A 23,591-nucleotide genomic window follows, 5' to 3' on the forward strand; every position below is an offset into this window, starting at 1 on the left:
TAAAAAGTGCGTGTTATACGCCGATAAATACGGTACATGTATTATAGTATTATAGTATATACATGTATTATAGTATATACAGGTATTATAGTATATACATGTATTATAGTATTATAGCATATACATGTATATACTATAATACTATAATACATATATATATATACTATAATACTATAATACATGTATATACTATAATACTATAATACATGTATATACTATAATACATGTATATACTATAATACTATAATACATGTATATACTATAATACTATAATACATGTATATACTATAATACTATAATACATGTATATACTATAATACATGTATATACTATAATACTATAATACATGTATATACTATAATACTATAATACATGTATATACTATAATACTATAATACATGTATATACTATAATACTATAATACATGTATATACTATAATACTATAATACATGTATATACTATAATACTATAATACATGTATATACTATAATACTATAATACATGTATATACTATAATACTATAATACATGTATATACTATAATACTATAATACATGTATATACTATAATACTATAATACATGTATATACTATAATACTATAATATATGTATATGCTATAATAATATAATACATGTATATACTATAATACTATAATACATGTATATACTATAATACTATAATACATGTATATACTATAATACTATAATACATGTATATACTATAATACATGTATATGCTATAATACTATAATACATGTATATGCTATAATACATGTATATACTATAATACTATAATACATGTATATACTATAATACTATAATACATGTATATACTATAATACTATAATACATGTATATACTATAATACTATAATACATGTATATACTATAATACTATAATATATGTATATACTATAATACTATAATACATGTATATACTATAACACTATAATACATGTATATACTATAATACTATAATACATGTATATACTATAATACTATAATACATGTATATACTATAGTACTATAATACATGTATATACTATAATACTATAATACATGTATATACTATAATACTATAATACATGTATATACTATAATACTATAATACATGTATATACTATAATACTATAATACATGTATATACTATAATACATGTATATACTATAATACATGTATATACTATAATACTATAATACATGTATATACTATAATACTATAATACATGTATATGCTATAATACTATAATACATGTATATACTATAATACTATAATACATGTATATGCTATAATACTATAATACATGTATATGCTATAATACTATAATACATGTATATACTATAATACTATAATACATGTATATACTATAATACTATAATACATGTATATACCATAATACTATAATACATGTATATACTATAATACTATGATACATGTATATACTATAATACAGACATTTAGTGTATTTTGTCCTGTTATTGTCGGTGTCCATACATCTTCTTATCCACATAGACACCTACAGTCACCGTCCTCTGACATATACACTATAATACATGTATATACTATAATACTATAATACATGTATATACTATAATACTATAATACATGTATATACTATAATACTATAATACATGTATATACTATAATACTATAATACATGTATATACTATAATACTATAATACATGTATATACTATAATACATGTATATCCTATAATACTATAATATATGTATATCCTATAATACTATAATACATGTATATACTATAATACTATAATACATGTATATACTATAATACTATAATACATGTATATACTATAATACTATAATACATGTATATACTATAATACTATAATACATGTATATACTATAATACTATAATACATGTATATACTATAATACTATAATACATGTATATACTATAATACATGTATATCCTATAATACTATAATATATGTATATCCTATAATACTATAATACATGTATATACTATAATACTATAATACATGTATATACTATAATACTATAATACATGTATATACTATAATACTTTAATACATGTATATGCTATAATACTATAATACATGTATATACTATAATACATGTATATACTATAATACATGTATATACTATAATACTATAATACATGTATATACTATAATACTATAATACATGTATATACTATAATACTATAATACATGTATATACTATAATACTATAATACATGTATATACTATAATACTATAATACATGTATATACTATAATACTATAATATATGTATATGCTATAATAATATAATACATGTATATACTATAATACATGTATATACTATAATACTATAATACATGTATATACTATAATACTATAATACATGTATATACTATAATACATGTATATTAGGGGTGTGAATCGCCAAGAATTTGGCGATTCGATTCGAATCGCGATACCAGTGTGGCGATTCGATATATCGCGATATATCGCGATACCGTCTAGGTGACGATACATCGCGATATATCGCCCACCTGGGAGCACTCATAGATCCCAATAGACGCCGCTGTCAGCTTTGACAGCGGCGATCTAGTACTCCGGTGCTCACTTTTCTCATGTTATCCCGTCCGGGCTACAAAATAAAATAAAACGCACTTTATCTTACCTGCCAACGAGCCCGCGGAGCTCCGGTACAGGTGTTCGGTCCCCGGGCTGTATTCTTACTTCCTGTTAGTCCCACGTCACATGGAGCTTCAGCCTATCACCAGCGGAGGCGGGACATCGCTGCGGCTGGTGATAGGCTGAAGCTCCATGTGACGTGCCGGACTAACAGGAAGTAAGAAGAATACAGCCCAGGGACCCAACACCTGTACCGGAGTGTACCGGAGCTCCGCGGGCTCGTTGGCAGGTAAGATAAAGTGCGTTTTATTAAAAATTCCACATCCCTAAAAGAATCGATTCAAAAATATTTTGAATCGATTCTGTATCGGCAAATGAAAAATCGCGATTATCGCGAGAATCGATTTTTTCTTACATCCCTAATGTATATGCTATAATACTATAATACATGTATATGCTATAATACATGTATATACTATAATACTATAATACATGTATATACTATAATACTATAATACATGTATATACTATAATACTATAATACATGTATATACTATAATACTATAATACATGTATATACTATAATACTATAATACATGTATATACTATAATACTATAATACATGTATATACTATAATACATGTATATACTATAATACTATAATACATGTATATACCATAATACTATAATACATGTATATACCATAATACTATAATACATGTATATACTATAATACTATAATACATGTATATGCTATAATACTATAATACATGTATATACTATAATACTATAATACATGTATATACTATAATACTATAATACATGTATATACTATAATACTATAATACATGTATATACTATAATACAGACATTTAGTGTATTTTGTCCTGTTATTGTCGGTGTCCATACATCTTCTTATCCACATAGACACCTACAGTCACCGTCCTCTGACATATACACTAATACATGTATATACTATAATACTATAATACATGTATATACTATAATACTATAATACATGTATATACTTTAATACATGTATATACTATAATACTATAATACATGTATATACTATAATACTATAATACATGTATATACTATAATACTTTAATACATGTATATGCTATAATACTTTAATACATGTATATGCTATAATACTATAATACATGTATATACTATAATACATGTATATACTATAATACTATAATACATATATATACTATAATACTATAATACATGTATATACTATAATACTATAATACATGTATATACTATAATACTTTAATACATGTATATGCTATAATACTATAATACATGTATATACTATAATACTATAATACATGTATATACTATAATACTATAATATATGTATATGCTATAATACTATAATACATGTATATACTATAATACATGTATATACTATAATACTATAATACATGTATATACTATAATACTATAATACATGTATATACTATAATACTATAATATATGTATATGCTATAATAATATAATACATGTATATACTATAATACATGTATATACTATAATACTATAATACATGTATATACTATAATACTTTAATACATGTATATACTATAATACTATAATACATGTATATACTATAATACTATAATACATGTATATACTATAATACTATAATACATGTATATACTATAATACTATAATACATGTATATACTATAATACTATAATACATGTATATACTATAATACAGACATTTAGTGTATTTTGTCCTGTTATTGTCGGTGTCCATACATCTTCTTATCCACATAGACACCTACAGTCACCGTCCTCTGACATATACACTATAATACATGTATACACTATAATACTATAATACATGTATATACTATAATACTATAATACATGTATATACTATAATACTATAATACATGTATATACTATAATACTATAATACATGTATACACTATAATACTATAATACATGTATATACTATAATACTATAATACATGTATATACTATAATACTATAATACATGTATATACTATAATACTATAATACATGTATATACTATAATACATGTATATCCTATAATACTATAATACATGTATATCCTATAATACTATAATACATGTATATCCTATAATACTATAATACATGTATATACTATAATACTATAATACATGTATATACTATAATACATATATATACTATAATACTATAATACATGTATATACTATAATACTATAATACATGTATATACTATAATACTTTAATACATGTATATGCTATAATACTATAATACATGTATATACTATAATACATGTATATACTATAATACTATAATACATGTATATACTATAATACTATAATACATGTATATACTATAATACATGTATATACTATAATACTATAATACATGTATATACTATAATACTATAATACATGTATACACTATAATACTATAATACATGTATATACTATAATACTATAATACATGTATATACTATAATACTATAATATATGTATATGCTATAATAATATAATACATGTATATACTATAATACATGTATATACTATAATACTATAATACATGTATATACTATAATACTATAATACATGTATATACTATAATACATGTATATGATATAATACTATAATACATGTATATACTATAATACTATAATACATGTATATACTATAATACTATAATACATGTATATACTATAATACATGTATATACTATAATACTATAATACATGTATATACTATAATACTATAATACATGTATATACTATAATACTATAATACATGTATATACTATAATACTATAATACATGTATATACTATAATACAGACATTTAGTGTATTTTGTCCTGTTATTGTCGGTGTCCATACATCTTCTTATCCACATAGACACCTACAGTCACCGTCCTCTGACATATACACTATAATACATGTATATACTATAATACTATAATACATGTATATACTATAATACTATAATACATGTATATACTATAATACATGTATATACTATAATACTATAATACATGTATATACTATAATACTATAATACATGTATATACTATAATACTTTAATACATGTATATGCTATAATACTATAATACATGTATATACTATAATACTTTAATACATGTATATACTATAATACTATAATACATGTATATACTATAATACTATAATACATGTATATGCTATAATACTATAATACATGTATATACTATAATACTATAATACATGTATATACTATAATACTATAATATATGTATATGCTATAATACTATAATACATGTATATACTATAATACATGTATATACTATAATACTATAATACATGTATATACTATAATACTATAATACATGTATATACTATAATACTATAATATATGTATATGCTATAATAATATAATACATGTACGGTATATACTATAATACATGTATATACTATAATACTATAATACATGTATATACTATAATACTATAATACATGTATATACTATAATACTTTAATACATGTATATGCTATAATACTATAATACATGTATATACTATAATACATGTATATACTATAATACTATAATACATGTATATACTATAATACATGTATATACTATAATACATGTATATACTATAATACTATAATACATGTATATACTATAATACTATAATACATGTATATACTATAATACTATAATACATGTATATACTATAATACATGTATATGCTATAATACTATAATACATGTATATGCTATAATACATGTATATACTATAATACTATAATACATGTATATACTATAATACTATAATACATGTATATAATATAATACTATAATACATGTATATACTATAATACATGTATATACTATAATACTATAATACATGTATATACTATAATACTATAATATATGTATATGCTATAATAATATAATACATGTATATACTATAATACTATAATACATGTATATACTATAATACTATAATACATGTATATGCTATAATACTATAATACATGTATATGCTATAATACATGTATATACTATAATACTATAATACATGTATATACTATAATACTATAATACATGTATATAATATAATACTATAATACATGTATATACTATAATACTATAATACATGTATATACTATAATACTATAATACATGTATATACTATAATACTATAATACATGTATATACTATAATACATATAATACATGTATATACTATAATACTATAATACATGTATATACTATAATACTATAATACATGTATATACTATAATACTATAATACATGTATATACTATAATACAGACATTTAGTGTATTTTGTCCTGTTATTGTCGGTGTCCATACATCTTCTTATCCACATAGACACCTACAGTCACCGTCCTCTGACATATACACTATAATACATGTATATACTATAATACTATAATACATGTATATACTATAATACATGTATATACTATAATACTATAATACATGTATATACTATAATACTATAATACATGTATATACTATAATACATGTATATCCTATAATACTATAATACATGTATATCCTATAATACTATAATACATGTATATACTATAATACTATAATACATGTATATACTATAATACATATATATACTATAATACTATAATACATGTATATACTATAATACTATAATACATGTATATACTATAATACTATAATACATGTATATACTATAATACTATAATACATGTATATACTATAATACTATAATACATGTATATACTATAATACTATAATACATGTATATACTATAATACTATAATACATGTATATACTATAATACTATAATACATGTATATACTATAATACTATAATACATGTATATACTATAATACTATAATACATGTATATACTATAATACTATAATACATGTATATACTATAATACTATAATACATGTATATACTATAATACTATAATACATGTATATACTATAATACTATAATACATGTATATACTATAATACTATAATACATGTATATGCTATAATACTATAATACATGTATATGCTATAATACTATAATACATGTATATGCTATAATACTATAATACATGTATATACTATAATACTATAATACCTGTATATGCTATAATACTATAATACATGTATATACTATAATACTATAATACATGTATATACTATAATACAGACATTTAGTGTATTTTGTCCTGTTATTGTCGATGTCCATACATCTTCTTATCCACATAGACACCTACAGTCACCGTCCTCTGACATATACACTATAATACATGTATATACTATAATACTATAATACATGTATATACTATAATACTATAATACATGTATATACTATAATACTATAATACATGTATATACTATAATACATGTATATCCTATAATACTATAATACATGTATATCCTATAATACTATAATACATGTATATACTATAATACTATAATACATGTATATACTATAATACATATATATACTATAATACTATAATACATGTATATACTATAATACTATAATACATGTATATACTATAATACTTTAATACATGTATATGCTATAATACTATAATACATGTATATACTATAATACTATAATACATGTATATACTATAATACTATAATACATGTATATACTATAATACTATAATACATGTATATACTATAATACTATAATACATGTATATACTATAATACTATAATACATGTATATACTATAATACTATAATATATGTATATGCTATAATAATATAATACATGTATATACTATAATACATGTATATACTATAATACTATAATACATGTATATACTATAATACTATAATACATGTATATACTATAATACATGTATATGCTATAATACTATAATACATGTATATGCTATAATACTATAATACATGTATATACTATAATACATGTATATGCTATAATACTATAATACATGTATATACTATAATACTATAATACATGTATATACTATAATACTATAATATATGTATATGCTATAATAATATAATACATGTATATACTATAATTACATGTATATACTATAATACTATAATACATGTATATACTATAATACTATAATACATGTATATACTATAATACATGTATATGCTATAATACTATAATACATGTATATGCTATAATACATGTATATACTATAATACTATAATACATGTATATACTATAATACTATAATACATGTATATACTATAATACTATAATACATGTATATACTATAATACTATAATACATGTATATACTATAATACTATAATACATGTATATACTATAATACTATAATACATGTATATACTATAATACTATAATACATGTACATACTATAATACAGACATTTAGTGTATTTTGTCCTGTTATTGTCAGTGTCCATACATCTTCTTATCCACATAGACACCTACAGTCACCGTCCTCTGACATATACACTATAATACATGTATATACTATAATACTATAATACATGTATATACTATAATACTATAATACATGTATATACTATAATACTATAATACATGTATATACTATAATACATATATATACTATAATACTATAATACATGTATATACTATAATACTATAATACATGTATATACTATAATACATGTATATGCTATAATACTATAATACATGTATATACTATAATACATGTATATACTATAATATTATAATACATGTATATACTATAATACTATAATACATGTATATACTATAATACTATAATATATGTATATGCTATAATAATATAATACATGTATATACTATAATACATGTATATACTATAATACTATAATACATGTATATACTATAATACTATAATACATGTATATACTATAATACTATAATACATGTATATTCTATAATACTATAATACATGTATATACTATAATACTATAATACATGTATATACTATAATACAGACATTTAGTGTATTTTGTCCTGTTATTGTCGGTGTCCATACATCTTCTTATCCACATAGACACCTACAGTCACCGTCCTCTGACATATACACTATAATACATGTATATACTATAATACTATAATATATGTATATACTATAATACTATAATACATGTATATACTATAATACATGTATATCCTATAATACTATAATACATGTATATACTATAATACTATATTACATGTATATACTATAATACTATATTACATGTATATACTATAATACTATAATACATGTGTATACTATAATACTATAATACATGTATATACTATAATACTATAATACATGTATATACTATAATACATGTATATACTATAATACTATAATACATGTATATACTATAATACTATAATACATGTATATACTATAATACTATAATACATGTATATACTATAATACATGTATATACTATAATACTATAATACATGTATATACTATAATACTATAATACATGTATATACTATAATACATGTATATACTATAATACTATAATACATGTATATACTATAATACAGACATTTAGTGTATTTTGTCCTGTTATTGTCGGTGTCCATACATCTTCTTATCCACATAGACACCTACAGTCACCGTCCTCTGACATATACACTATAATACATGTATATACTATAATACTATAATACATGTTTATACTATAATACTATAATACATGTATATACTATAATACATATATATACTATAATACATGTATATACTATAATACATGTATATACTATAATACTATAATATATGTATATACTATAATACTATAATACATGTATATACTATAATACTATAATATATGTATATACTATAATACTATAATATATGTATATATTATAATACTATAATACATGTATATACTATAATACATGTATATACTATAATACTATATTACATGTATATACTATAATACTATAATACATGTGTATACTATAATACTATAATACATGTATATACTATAATACTATAATACATGTATATACTATAATACATGTATATACTATAATACTATAATACATGTATATACTATAATACTATAATACATGTATATACTATAATACTATAATACATGTATATACTATAATACTATAATACATGTATATACTATAATACATGTATATACTATAATGCTATAATACATGTATATACTATAATACTATAATACATGTATATACTATAATACTATAATTGTGCTGCCTTCGCAATGTATTTTACATGCTTGGCACTCAGCAGGGTCTGTTCCTTTAAGACCCTCCATTTTCTTGAAGCCTAGAGGCGGGCCTTCTCTCTAAAGCCTAGGGCTAGCTCCGGCATGTCTCATTCATTCCAGCTCCAGCTACCACAGTGACCAGATCCACAGGACTTCTTAAAGCTAATACAGACTGCAAATCTGATAAATACCAAAGCCTGTGAGTAAGGAATTGCTAGTTATCTTGTGTAGAGAGATGCTAGGCATTTGTAGATAGATAATGTGTTTTCAGTGTGTAGTAAGTGAGCACATGTTAGACTATCTATGTATTAGCTATACATAATGTAAGGCACTTGAATAGCCATGCTTATATTTGTCTTTCATATGTTTGTTTTACAGTTTTACCGCACTTTCATTATATCTCAGTAAAGATTACATCAGTTAAGCAAACCAGCGTGTCTTTCCTTGAGATTCGGTATAAACTTGATGTGAAGCTGTGTCCACGAGACAGCGGAGACATTATAGTAAAAAGGCTTTTAAAACGTTATCAGAAGCAGTTAATCAGCTTTGAATCGTCCGCAGCAGTAAAAAAGACTCATAAATCCTGTGGCTGCAGTCTGTGTCGGAGTAAGGGCGCAAAGCACTAGAAAGTGAAACTAATTCTCTCACGTGCTATAACACCGCTGTGCTGTGTCCAGTCATCATCATTATCTACGCTGCCAGCTAAATCAAGATGCAGAACCCAGAGAACAGCACTCTGACAGTTAACCCTCAATGCTCCTATAAAGAGGAAGACACCTTGCCAAGAAGTAGATCTAGGTGCACAACATTGTCTAGAGCGTCCAGTCAAACAAATCTAACTTCGGTTAGCGCCGATGCAACAAGATTTAAACGCCATAGCTCTAGACACTCATGCACCACCAGCCTGTCATCCGCTAGCGCCATAGCAACTAAGGCAAGAGCGAAAGCAGAGGCAGCTTGTGCAATGGCGTCCTATGCAAAGCAGGAAGCTGAATTGATGAAAGAACAAGCTGAAGCACTTAGAAGAAAAGCTGAAGTGCAAGCATCTTTACACTTACTGCAACAGCAGAAAAACGCTGCAGCAGCCTTAGCCGAGGCAGAAGTTCTCACAAGGGCTGCCGAAGCTCAGTTCGCTGACATAGAAACCCAGGTGTCACCCCTCAGCGCAAGCCAACGTACCCGTGAGTACATACAGTCACAAGCAACCATGTACACTGACCAGCAGTTCAACTACGCACCAAGGCCATCATTGACTCCACCAGCAATAAGCAACTTTGATTCTACGCAACACTGCAAGACTGAATCAGAACCTCAGGGTAGGAAGTCAAGTGGTCACATCCTCAGAGACCAATCTGCCAACCTGACAAGAGTGCAAACGGATGCTGATGTACTCCCTCCTCAAGCAAATACAAGTCTGGATTATAGCAGAAAGACTTACAACAGAGGAGAACAAAGCAGACTTAGTCAAGTGCCTCATCAGCCTTACCAGCCGCAGCCATACCCTGAGTTTACACCCAGGAAGTATTCACCAGATGCAGCAAGAGCTACAGAGGTAGCAAGATTCCTGATGCGCCGTGAGATAGTGAGCGCTGGTCTCATGAAATTCGATGACCGTCCAGAAAACTACTGGGCCTGGAAGTCATCTTTCCTAAGCGGTACCCAAGACTTAGATCTGACAGACAGAGAAAAGCTTGATCTGCTCGTCAAATGGCTAGGACCAGAGTCCACTGAGCAAGCCCAAAGAATCAGATCAGTACATGTTCATGACGCAACAGCAGGACTTGCAATGGTGTGGAGGAGACTAGAACACTGCTATGGGTCACCTGAAGTGATTGAAGATGCTCTTCTGAAGAGGATAGAAAACTATCCAAGAATGACAAACAAAGACAATCAAAAGCTGAGAGGGTTTGGGGACCTACTCTTAGAAATAGAAGCCGCTAAGTCTAGTGGATATCTGCCAGGTCTCTCATACTTAGATACAGCACGTGGAGTTGATCACATAATCAAGAAACTTCCTTTCAACTTGCAGGAAAGGTGGGTCACTCAAGCATCAAGATACAAGAAAGATCATCGAGTCGCATTTCCACCGTTCACCTTCCTTGCTGAATTCATCGTGGACCAAGCTGAAACACGCAATGATCCAAGCTTTGCTTTCCTGAACAAGAGAACTGCAAGCTCCCCAAAGGTAGAGCAAAAACATCTAACGCCTTGCATAGAACGCAGAGCAACAGTTTCTGTACGGAAGACAGAAGTCTCGCCTGAGTCTGCAGTCAATCAGGAAGACAGCGCAAGTAAGAAAGTTGAGGAGCCAGACAAAATATGTCTAATCCACAACAAGCCTCATCCACTAAGAAAATGTCGCAGTTTCAGAAGTAAGACATTAGAAGAGCGCAAAGCTTACCTCAAAGACAATCACATTTGTTTCAGATGTTGCGCTTCAATTCAGCATCTTGCAAAAGACTGTACAAAAACAATAAAATGCACAGAGTGCAACAGTGACAAACACCTGTCAGCACTGCACCCAGGACCACCACCATGGAAACAAGAAGTTCCAGCAACTCAAGAAGATCATGGTGGGGAGCAAGGCGAGAGTACAACGCCAGCAGTAACCTCAAAGTGTACTGAGATCTGTACAGAGCAGGGCCGCCCCAGATCATGTTCCAAAATATGCTTAGTCAAGGTGTATCCTGCAGGCTTCAGAGAAAAAGCAATCAAGATGTACACAGTCTTGGATGAACAGAGTAACAGATCTCTGGCAAAAACAGAGTTCTTTGACCTCTTCGGTGACAAAGGAAGTCCAACTCCATACACCCTGAAGACTTGTTCTGGAGTTGTAGAGACAACAGGGAGAAGAGCAAGCAACTACATCATTGAGTCATTAGATGGAAAGACAAAGGTGACTCTTCCTACCCTCATAGAATGTGATGAGATACCAGACGACAGGTCAGAGATCCCCACACCTGAAGTTGCTCGTCATCACCCCCATCTGGTGCGAATATCAGACCAGATACCAGCACTAGATCCAGATGCTGCAATCATCCTTCTACTTGGGAGAGATATCCTCAGAGTGCACAAAGTCAGAGAACAGTACAATGGGCCACACAATGCACCATTTGCACAACGCCTTGATCTCGGATGGGTCATCGTTGGAGAAGTATGTCTAGACGGACTCCACAAACCAGAAAAGGTGAATGTCTACAGAACACATCTGTTACAGAATGGTCGTACATCTTGTCTTTGCCCATGTACCAACAGTCTACACATTAAAGAGAGACTTGTTAACCCAACACATCATCGGAGTATCCAGAGGTGCATGGAAGACTTAGCCTCAACTGGAGATACAGATGAACTGGGATGTAAGGTGTTTGAAAGAACACGAGACGACGACAAGCCAGCACCCTCTGTGGAAGATACTCTCTTCCTTGAGATTATGGACAGAGAAGTCTTCAGAGACAAATCAGGCAGCTGGGTAGCCCCTCTACCCTTCCGGTCACCACGCCATCGCCTTCCTGACAACAAGGTACAAGCAGAGAAACGCTTCACCTCGTTGCAGCACATGCTACAAAGAAAGCCAAATATGAAGAAACACTTCCAAGCCTTCATGCAGAAGATCTTTGATAACGATCAAGCTGAAAAGGCACCATCACTACAAGAGAACCAAGAACACTGGTACTTACCAATATTTGGGGTGTACCATCCTCAGAAACCAGGCCAGATACGGGTAGTATTTGACTCTAGTGCGAAGCACAAAGGCCTCTCACTAAATGATGTCCTTCTCAGCGGACCTGACCTGAACAATACACTCCTTGGAGTACTCATCAGGTTCAGAAAAGAACTCGTAGCAGTGACAGCAGACGTACAACAGATGTTCTACTGTTTCCTTGTTCGTGAAGATCACAGAGACTACTTAAGGTTCCTGTGGTATGCAGACAATGACTTTAACAAAGAAATCACAGAGTACAGGATGAAGGTACATGTGTTTGGAAACAGCCCTTCTCCAGCTGTAGCTATCTACAACCTGAGACGAGCAGCACAACAAGGTGAAAGACATGGTCAAGAAGCCACACAGTTCGTCATGAAGAACTTCTACGTAGATGATGGACTTGCTTCTTTCTCCAGCAACGAAGAAGCTATCAACGTCCTGAAAAGTACAAGAGAAATGTTGGCAGAATCCAACATAAGACTGAACAAGGTAGCTTCCAACAGCAACAGAGTCATGGAAGCATTTCCAATGGAAGACCGTGCTAAAGACCTCAAAGACTTGGATCTAGGAACAGAATCACCACCCTTGCAAAGAAGTCTTGGGATTAGTTGGGACCTGAAGACTGACAGTTTCACCTTCAGGGTCTCCAGAGAAGAGAAGCCATTCACAAAAAGAGGTGTCCTATCTACAGTCAACAGTCTTTACGACCCCCTGGGGTTCGTAGCACCCATCATCATGCAAGGTAAAGCTCTTTTGAGACAGATCACTACTGAGCAAGAACAAAGTGACTGGGACGTACCTCTACCTGAAGAGAAGGAAATGCAGTGGAAGTTGTGGAAAGACTCATTGTTAGAGCTTGAACAACTCAACATCCCTAGACCATACGTATCTGTTTCCTTGTCTGCTACAAAGAGAAGAGAAATATGCATATTCTCTGATGCCTCGACTATGGCTATCGCATCTGTCGCCTACCTTAGGGTAATAGACACTGAGGGACAAAGCCATGTCGGGTTCCTCATGGGAAAATCTAAGCTGGCTCCCAGACCCGCTCACACTGTCCCACGTCTAGAACTTTGTGCTGCTGTCTTAGCTGTAGAGATGGCAGACATGATTACAACAGAACTGGACATCGAGATCCATGCAATTAACTTTTATACAGACAGCAAGATTGTGTTAGGATATATTCACAATGCTTCAAGAAGATTTTATACATACGTGGCCAACAGAGTGACACGTATCAGAAAGTCTACAAGTCCAGAACAGTGGCATTACATCAGCACAGACAAGAACCCAGCTGATCATGGGACAAGATTGGTGCCAGCTACTGCACTCAAGCAAACTAACTGGTTCGTAGGTCCATCCTTTCTTCGTAAACCAGAAACCAAAGAAACTACTCAGGTAGAGACCTTTCAGCTCGTAGAACCAGATCAAGACAAAGAGGTAAGACCTCAAGTGACAGTTTGTAGGACTTTAGTTACAAGAGACAGTCTGGGCGCCCATAGATTTGAAAGGTTTTCCAGCTGGAAGTCGCTGACCCGTGCAATTGGAAAACTTATCTGTCTAGCCAGATCCTCCTGCAGAGCTACGAATACTGATCAGCGTAGCAACGACCACCTTGAACAAGCCAAGGTCACGATCATCAGATGCGTCCAACAGGAAGTCTTTAAAGAAGAAATCCAAGGCCTTCTGAAAAAGGAAGAGATTTCTCAACACAATTCGCTCAAGGACTTGTACACCAAGCAATGGAAACAAGTTCAAAGTCTTGCGGACATTTTCTGGAAGAGATGGAGACAGGAATACCTGGTGACACTCCAGCCACGCAAGAAATGGCAAGATGACAAGCCCAATTTACAAGTTGGAGACGTTGTTTTACTGAAAGACTCTCAGGCCCACAGGAACGAGTGGCCTATTGGACTCATTGTGGGGACTGATCCTAGTAGTGATGCTAGAGTTAGAAAGGTTGAAGTTAGGATTGTTAGACAGGGCATTCCCAAAGTGTATGCAAGACCAATTTCTGAAGTAGTTTTACTCCTGTCCAAGGGTTAGTGGCATAACAAAAAGTATGCCAGGTGGGGAGTGTGCTGCCTTCGCAATGTATTTTACATGCTTGGCACTCAGCAGGGTCTGTTCCTTTAAGACCCTCCATTTTCTTGAAGCCTAGAGGCGGGCCTTCTCTCTAAAACATAGGGCTAGCTCCGGCATGTCTCATTCATTCCAGCTCCAGCTACCACAGTGATAAGATCCACAGGACTTCTTAAAGCTAATACAGACTGCAAATCTGATAAATACCAAAGCCTGTGAGTAAGGAATTGCTAGTTATCTTGTGTAGAGAGATGCTAGGCATTTGTAGATAGATAATGTGTTTTCAGTGTGTAGTAAGTGAGCACATGTTAGACCCTATCTATGTATTAGCTATGCATAATGTAAGGCACTTGAATAGCCATGCTTACATTTGTCTTTCATATGTTTGTTTTACAGTTTTACCGCACTTTCATTATATCTCAGTAAAGATTACATCAGTTAAGCAAACCAGCGTGTCTTTCCTTGAGATTCGGTATAAACTTGATGTGAAGCTGTGTCCACGAGACAGCGGAGACATTATAATAATACATGTATATGCTATAATACTATAATACATATATATGATATAACACTATAATACATGTATATACTATAATACTATAATACATGTATATACTATAATACTATAATACATGTATATACTATAATACAGACATTTAGTGTATTTTGTCCTGTTATTGTCGGTGTCCATACATCTTCTTATCCACATAGACACCTACAGTCACCGTCCTCTGACATATACACTATAATACATGTATATACTATAATACTATAATACATGTATATACTATAATACTATAATTCATGTATATACTATAATACTATAATACATGTATATACTATAATACTATAATACATGTATATACTATAATACTATAATACATGTATATACTATAATACTATAATACATGTATATACTATAATACTATAATACATGTATATACTATAATACATGTATATACTATAATACTATAATACATGTATATACTATAATACAGACATTTAGTGTATTTTGTCCTGTTATTGTCGGTGTCCATACATCTTCTTATCCACATAGACACCTACAGTCACCGTCCTCTGACATATACACTATAATACATGTATATACTATAATACTATAATACATGTTTATACTATAATACTATAATACATGTATATACTATAATACATATATATACTATAATACATGTATATACTATAATACTATAATACATGTATATACTATAATACTATAATATATGTATATACTATAATACTATAATACATGTATATACTATAATACTATAATATATGTATATACTATAATACTATAATATATGTATATACTATAATACATGTATATACTATAATACTATATTACATGTATATACTATAATACTATAATACATGTGTATACTATAATACTATAATACATGTATATACTATAATACTATAATACATGTATATACTATAATACTATAATACATGTATATACTATAATACATGTATATACTATAATACTATAATACATGTATATACTATAATACTATAATACATGTATATACTATAATACTATAATACATGTATATACTATAATACATGTATATACTATAATGCTATAATACATGTATATACTATAATACTATAATACATGTATATACTATAATACTATAATACATGTATATGCTATAATACTATAATACATATATATGATATAACACTATAATACATGTATATACTATAATACTATAATACATGTATATACTATAATACTATAATACATGTATATACTATAATACAGACATTTAGTGTATTTTGTCCTGTTATTGTCGGTGTCCATACATCTTCTTATCCACATAGACACCTACAGTCACCGTCCTCTGACATATACACTATAATACATGTATATACTATAATACTATAATACATGTATATACTATAATACTATAATTCATGTATATACTATAATACTATAATACATGTATATACTATAATACTATAATACATGTATATACTATAATACTATAATACATGTATATACTATAATACTATAATACATGTATATACTATAATACTATAATACATGTATATACTATAATACTATAATACATGTATATACTATAATACTATAATACATGTATATACTATAATACTATAATACATGTATATACTATAATACTATAATACATGTATATACTATAATACTATAATACATGTATATACTATAATACTATAATACATGTATATACTATAATACTATAATACATGTATATACTGTAATACTATAATACATGTATATACTGTAATACTATAATACATGTATATACTGTAATACTATAATACATGTATATACTATAATACTATAATACATGTATATACTATAATGCTATAATGCATGTATATACTATAATACTATAATACATGTATATACTATAATACTATAATACATGTATATACTATAATACAGACATTTAGTGTATTTTGTCCTGTTATTGTCGGTGTCCATACATCTTCTTATCCACATAGACACCTACAGTCACCGTCCTCTGACATATACACTATAATACATGTATATACTATAATACATGTATATACTATAATACTATAATTCATGTATATACTATAATACTATAATACATGTATATACTATAATACTATAATACATGTATATACTATAATACTATAATACATGTATATACTATAATACTATAATACATGTATATACTATAATACTATAATACATGTATATACTATAATACTATAATACATGTATATACTATAATACTATAATACATGTATATACTATAATACTATAATACATGTATATACTATAATACTATAATACATGTATATACTATAATACTATAATACATGTATATACTATAATACTATAATACATGTATATACTATAATACTATAATACATGTATATACTATAATACTATAATACATGTATATACTATAATACTATAATACATGTATATACTGTAATACTATAATACATGTATATACTGTAATACTATAATACATGTATATACTATAATACTATAATACATGTATATACTCTAATACATGTACACACTATAATACTATAATACATGTATATACTATAATACTATAATACATGTATATCCTATAATACTATAATACATGTATATACTATAATACTATAATACATGTATATACTATAATACTATAATACATGTATATACTATAATACTATAATACATGTATATACTATAATGCTATAATGCATGTATATACTATAATACTATAATACATGTATATACTATAATACTATAATACATGTATATACTATAATACAGACATTTAGTGTATTTTGTCCTGTTATTGTCGGTGTCCATACATCTTCTTATCCACATAGACACCTACAGTCACCGTCCTCTGACATATACACTATAATACATGTATATACTATAATACTATAATACATGTATATGCTATAATACTATAATACATGTATATACTATAATACTATAATACATGTATATACTATAATACTATAATACATGTATATACTATAATACTATAATACATGTATATACTATAATACAGACATTTAGTGTATTTTGTCCTGTTATTGTCGGTGTCCATACATCTTCTTATCCACATAGACACCTACAGTCACCGTCCTCTGACATCATTTATCTCTACACTGAGCAGATGAGCCGAGAGCAGCAGCTCCTGATCATGTGACTCCTCCTCCTCCATGTGACTGATCACCTGACTGTGACATCATCGCAGGTCCTGTTAGTACACTTCCTGTACAGCTCTGCTGGTAAAGGTATGTGTATATATCTATCTATGTGTTTGTGTAGGGCACTACTCATTGTTATTTAAAAATATTTGTAAAAAAAACCAAAAAAAACATTAAAGTAAATCTGTTATTAGGCTGGGTTCACATCACGTTTTTGCCATAGTGTTTTCAATCCGTTTTTCTAAAGAAAACAGTATGGCAAAAAAACGGATGGAACAGTGTGGAAAAAAGTAAACAGTATACTGTTTTTAAAAGTGCATACAGTTCCGTCAGCTTTTATAGAAAAAAAACCCATACGTTTTTGAAAATTTTGTCCATTTTTAATGGGAGGGGTCTGTGGTGGGGACTTTAGGATTCAAATGCGCATGTGCAAAGTAAAAACGTATACGTTTTTCCCCGTATGGAACTGTATACATGTGCGTTTCCCATTGACGTCCATGTTAAAAAAAACTTATGCGGTTGCAGTACGTTTTTTAAACCGGAGACAAAATCGTGGTCAACCACTGTTTTGACTCCGGTTTAAAAACCGTACTGCAACCGCATCCGTTTTTTTTTTTACATGGACGTCAATGGGAAACGCACATGTATACGGTTCCATACGGGAAAAACGTATACGTTTTTACTTTGCACATGCGCATTTGAATCCTAAAGTCCCCACCCAAGACCCCTCCCATTAAAAATGGACAACATTTTCAAAAACATATGTTTTTTTTTCTATAAAAACTGACGGAACTGTATGCACTTTTAAAAACAGTATAGTGTTTAACCCCTTAAGGACCAAGGGCGTACAGGTACGCCCTTGGTCCTGCTCTCCTGATATAACGCGGGGTTACACAGTAACCCCGCGTCATATCGCGGCGGGCCCGGCGTCATAGTGAAGCCGGGACCCGCCTCTAATAGCGCGCAGTGCCGATCGCGGCACCGCGCGCTATTAACCCTTTAGCCGCGCGCTCAGAGCTGAGCGGCTAAAAGTGAAACCGAAAGTGGCCGGCTAGCTCAGTCGGGCTGTTCGGGATAGCCGCGGCTAATCGCGGCATCCCGAACAGCTGACAGGACAGCGGGAGGGCCCCTACCTGCCTCCTCGCTGTCCGATCGCCGAATGACTGCTCAGTGCCTGAGATCCAGGCATGAGCAGTCATGCGGCAGAATCGTTGATCACTGGTTTCTTATGAGAAACCAGTGATCAATGATGAAGATCAGTGTGTGCAGTGTTATAGGTCCCTATGGGATAATAATGATCAGTGTGTGCAATGTTATAGGTCCCTATGGGACCTATAACACTGCAAAAAAAAAGTGAAAAAAAAAAGTGAATAAATATCATTTAACTCCTCCCCTATTAAAAGTTTGAATCACCCCCCTTTTCCAATAAAAAAAAAAAACACAGTGTAAATAAAAATAAAAATAAACATATATGGTATCACCGCGTGCGGAAATGTCCGAATTATAAAAATATATCATTAATTAAACCGCTCCGTCAATGGCGTGCGCGCAAAAAAATTCCAAAGTCCAAAATAGTGCTTTTTTGGTCACTTTTTATATCATTTAAAAATGAATAAAAAGCGATCAATAAGTCCTATCAATGCAAAAATTGTACCGTTAAAAACTTCAGATCACGGCGCAAAAAATGAGCCCTCATACCGCCCCATACACGGAAAAATAAAAAAGTTATAGGGGTCAGAAGATGACAATTTTAAACGTATTAATTTTCCTGCATGTAGTTATGATTTTTTCCAGAAGTCCGACAAAATCAAACCTATATAAGTAGGGTATCATTTTAATCGTATGGACCTACAGAATAAAGGTAAGGTGTCATTTTTACCGAAAAATGTACTACGTAGAAACGGAAGCCCCCAAAAGTTACAAAACTGCGTTTTTTTTTCAATTTTGTCGCACAATGATTTTTTTTTCCGTTTCACCGTAGATTTTTGGGCAAAATGACTGACGTCATTACAAATTAGAATTGGTTGCGCAAAAAATAAGCCATCATATGGATTTTTAGGTGCAAAATTGAAAGAGTTATGATTTTTTAAAGGCAAGGAGCAAAAAACGAAAATGCAAAAACGGAAAAAACCCCGGTCCTTAAGGGGTTAAAAACGCATACGGTTTACTTTTTTCCATACTGTTCCATCCGTTTTTTTGCCATACGGTTTTCTTTAAAAAAACGGATTGAAAACAGTATGGCAAAATCGGGATGTGAACCCAGCCTTAGTTTTGTGGTAGTGAAACTGCTTATAACCCTAAATAGACAAAGAAGGTTGGTTGTTTCCTTTACATTACTGAGAAAACGCTAGGACCGCGCGGAGACTGCAGTCTCCAATAGACTGCAATGTGTTCCGCACGGATTTCCGCCTGAAGAAAGAGCAACGCTTTTCCGTTCACAAATTCCGATACACAAATTCTGCAGTGTGAATTTGTAAACGGAAAACCATTCACTACACTATGCATTTTAGCAAGCGGAATTTCCGCCTGCAATTTCAAAGCGAAATTGCAGGCGGAAATTCCGTAGTCTGAACCTAGCCTTAACCTCTTAAAGGGTACTCCACCCTAGACATCTTATCCCCTATCCAAAGGATAGGGGATTAGATGTCTGATCGCAGGGGTCCCGCCGCTGGTGACCCCCGCAATATATCATGTTTCTGTTTCTGCTCCGGGAGCGCTGGAGGGCCTGGGTCCCGACCACCGGAACCGAAGTCCGTGACGTCACGACTCCACCCCCCGTGTGACGTCACGCCCAGTCCCCTCCCATAGACTTGCTTTGAGGGGACGGGGTGTGACGTCAAACGGGGGGCAGAGTCGTGATGTCACGGTCTTCTTTTCCGGTGGTCGGGACCCAGACCCTCCAGCGCTTCTGGAGCAGAAACAGGTGGGTGTCGCATGCTATATTGCGGGGGTCCCCAGTGGCGGGACCCCCGCGAGCAGACATCTGATTCCCCTATCCTTTGGATAGGGGATAAGGAGTCTAGGGGTGGAGTACCCCTTTAAGAGATATTTTATTTTTCTGTCTTTTTTTCCTCCTCGCCCTCTAATAACCATAATCCTCGACTTTCCAACTTTTGACCCATATGAGGCTTGTTTTTTGCTCCTCCAATTGTATTTTTTAACCCCTTAACGACCACGGACATAAATGTACGTCTTGCTGCGGAGGTACTTAAATAGGCACTGTCAGATATAAAAACTTCTGATATGTTGTAAAGCATGCACCAATAGGTTTTGCAATTGCTTTCATTAGAAAATTTTCAGTATTTC

General features: G+C 29.9%; 3 protein-coding genes across 5 annotated transcripts in view; all 3 read left to right on the top strand.

The window, feature by feature from the left end:
* The window catches only part of LOC130297591 (oocyte zinc finger protein XlCOF22-like), a 256,559-nt gene that overhangs the window by 129,974 nt on the left and 102,994 nt on the right, over positions 1-23,591 (top strand). The gene's annotated exons all lie outside the window — the stretch shown is intronic.
* LOC130299811 (uncharacterized) overlaps positions 1-23,591 on the top strand; it is a 95,938-nt gene that overhangs the window by 17,756 nt on the left and 54,591 nt on the right. Inside the window, 4 exon segments of the mRNA XM_056551496.1 lie at positions 12,027-12,356; positions 12,657-12,989; positions 15,420-15,679; positions 15,785-16,427. Coding sequence (XP_056407471.1) covers positions 12,027-12,356; positions 12,657-12,989; positions 15,420-15,679; positions 15,785-16,427 — 1,566 coding nt within the window.
* LOC130297438 (uncharacterized) lies at positions 10,908-17,104 on the top strand. Of its 2 annotated transcripts, none has more exons than XR_008849521.1 (2): positions 10,908-16,804; positions 16,986-17,104. XR_008849521.1 is itself a non-coding variant. In XM_056549922.1 (2 exons), exon 2 carries the CDS (start codon positions 11,517-11,519, stop codon positions 16,551-16,553), a length of 5,037 nt encoding a protein of 1,678 aa, XP_056405897.1. In that variant the 5' UTR covers positions 10,926-11,003; positions 11,183-11,516; the 3' UTR covers positions 16,554-17,069. The 2 variants fall into 2 exon arrangements, 1 of the variants encoding a protein (XP_056405897.1); XM_056549922.1 differs by having other exon boundaries at positions 10,926-11,003; positions 11,183-17,069.

Source organism: Hyla sarda, chromosome 1, assembly GCF_029499605.1.
Source record: "Hyla sarda isolate aHylSar1 chromosome 1, aHylSar1.hap1, whole genome shotgun sequence".
NCBI classification, from domain to species: Eukaryota; Metazoa; Chordata; class Amphibia; order Anura; family Hylidae; genus Hyla; species Hyla sarda.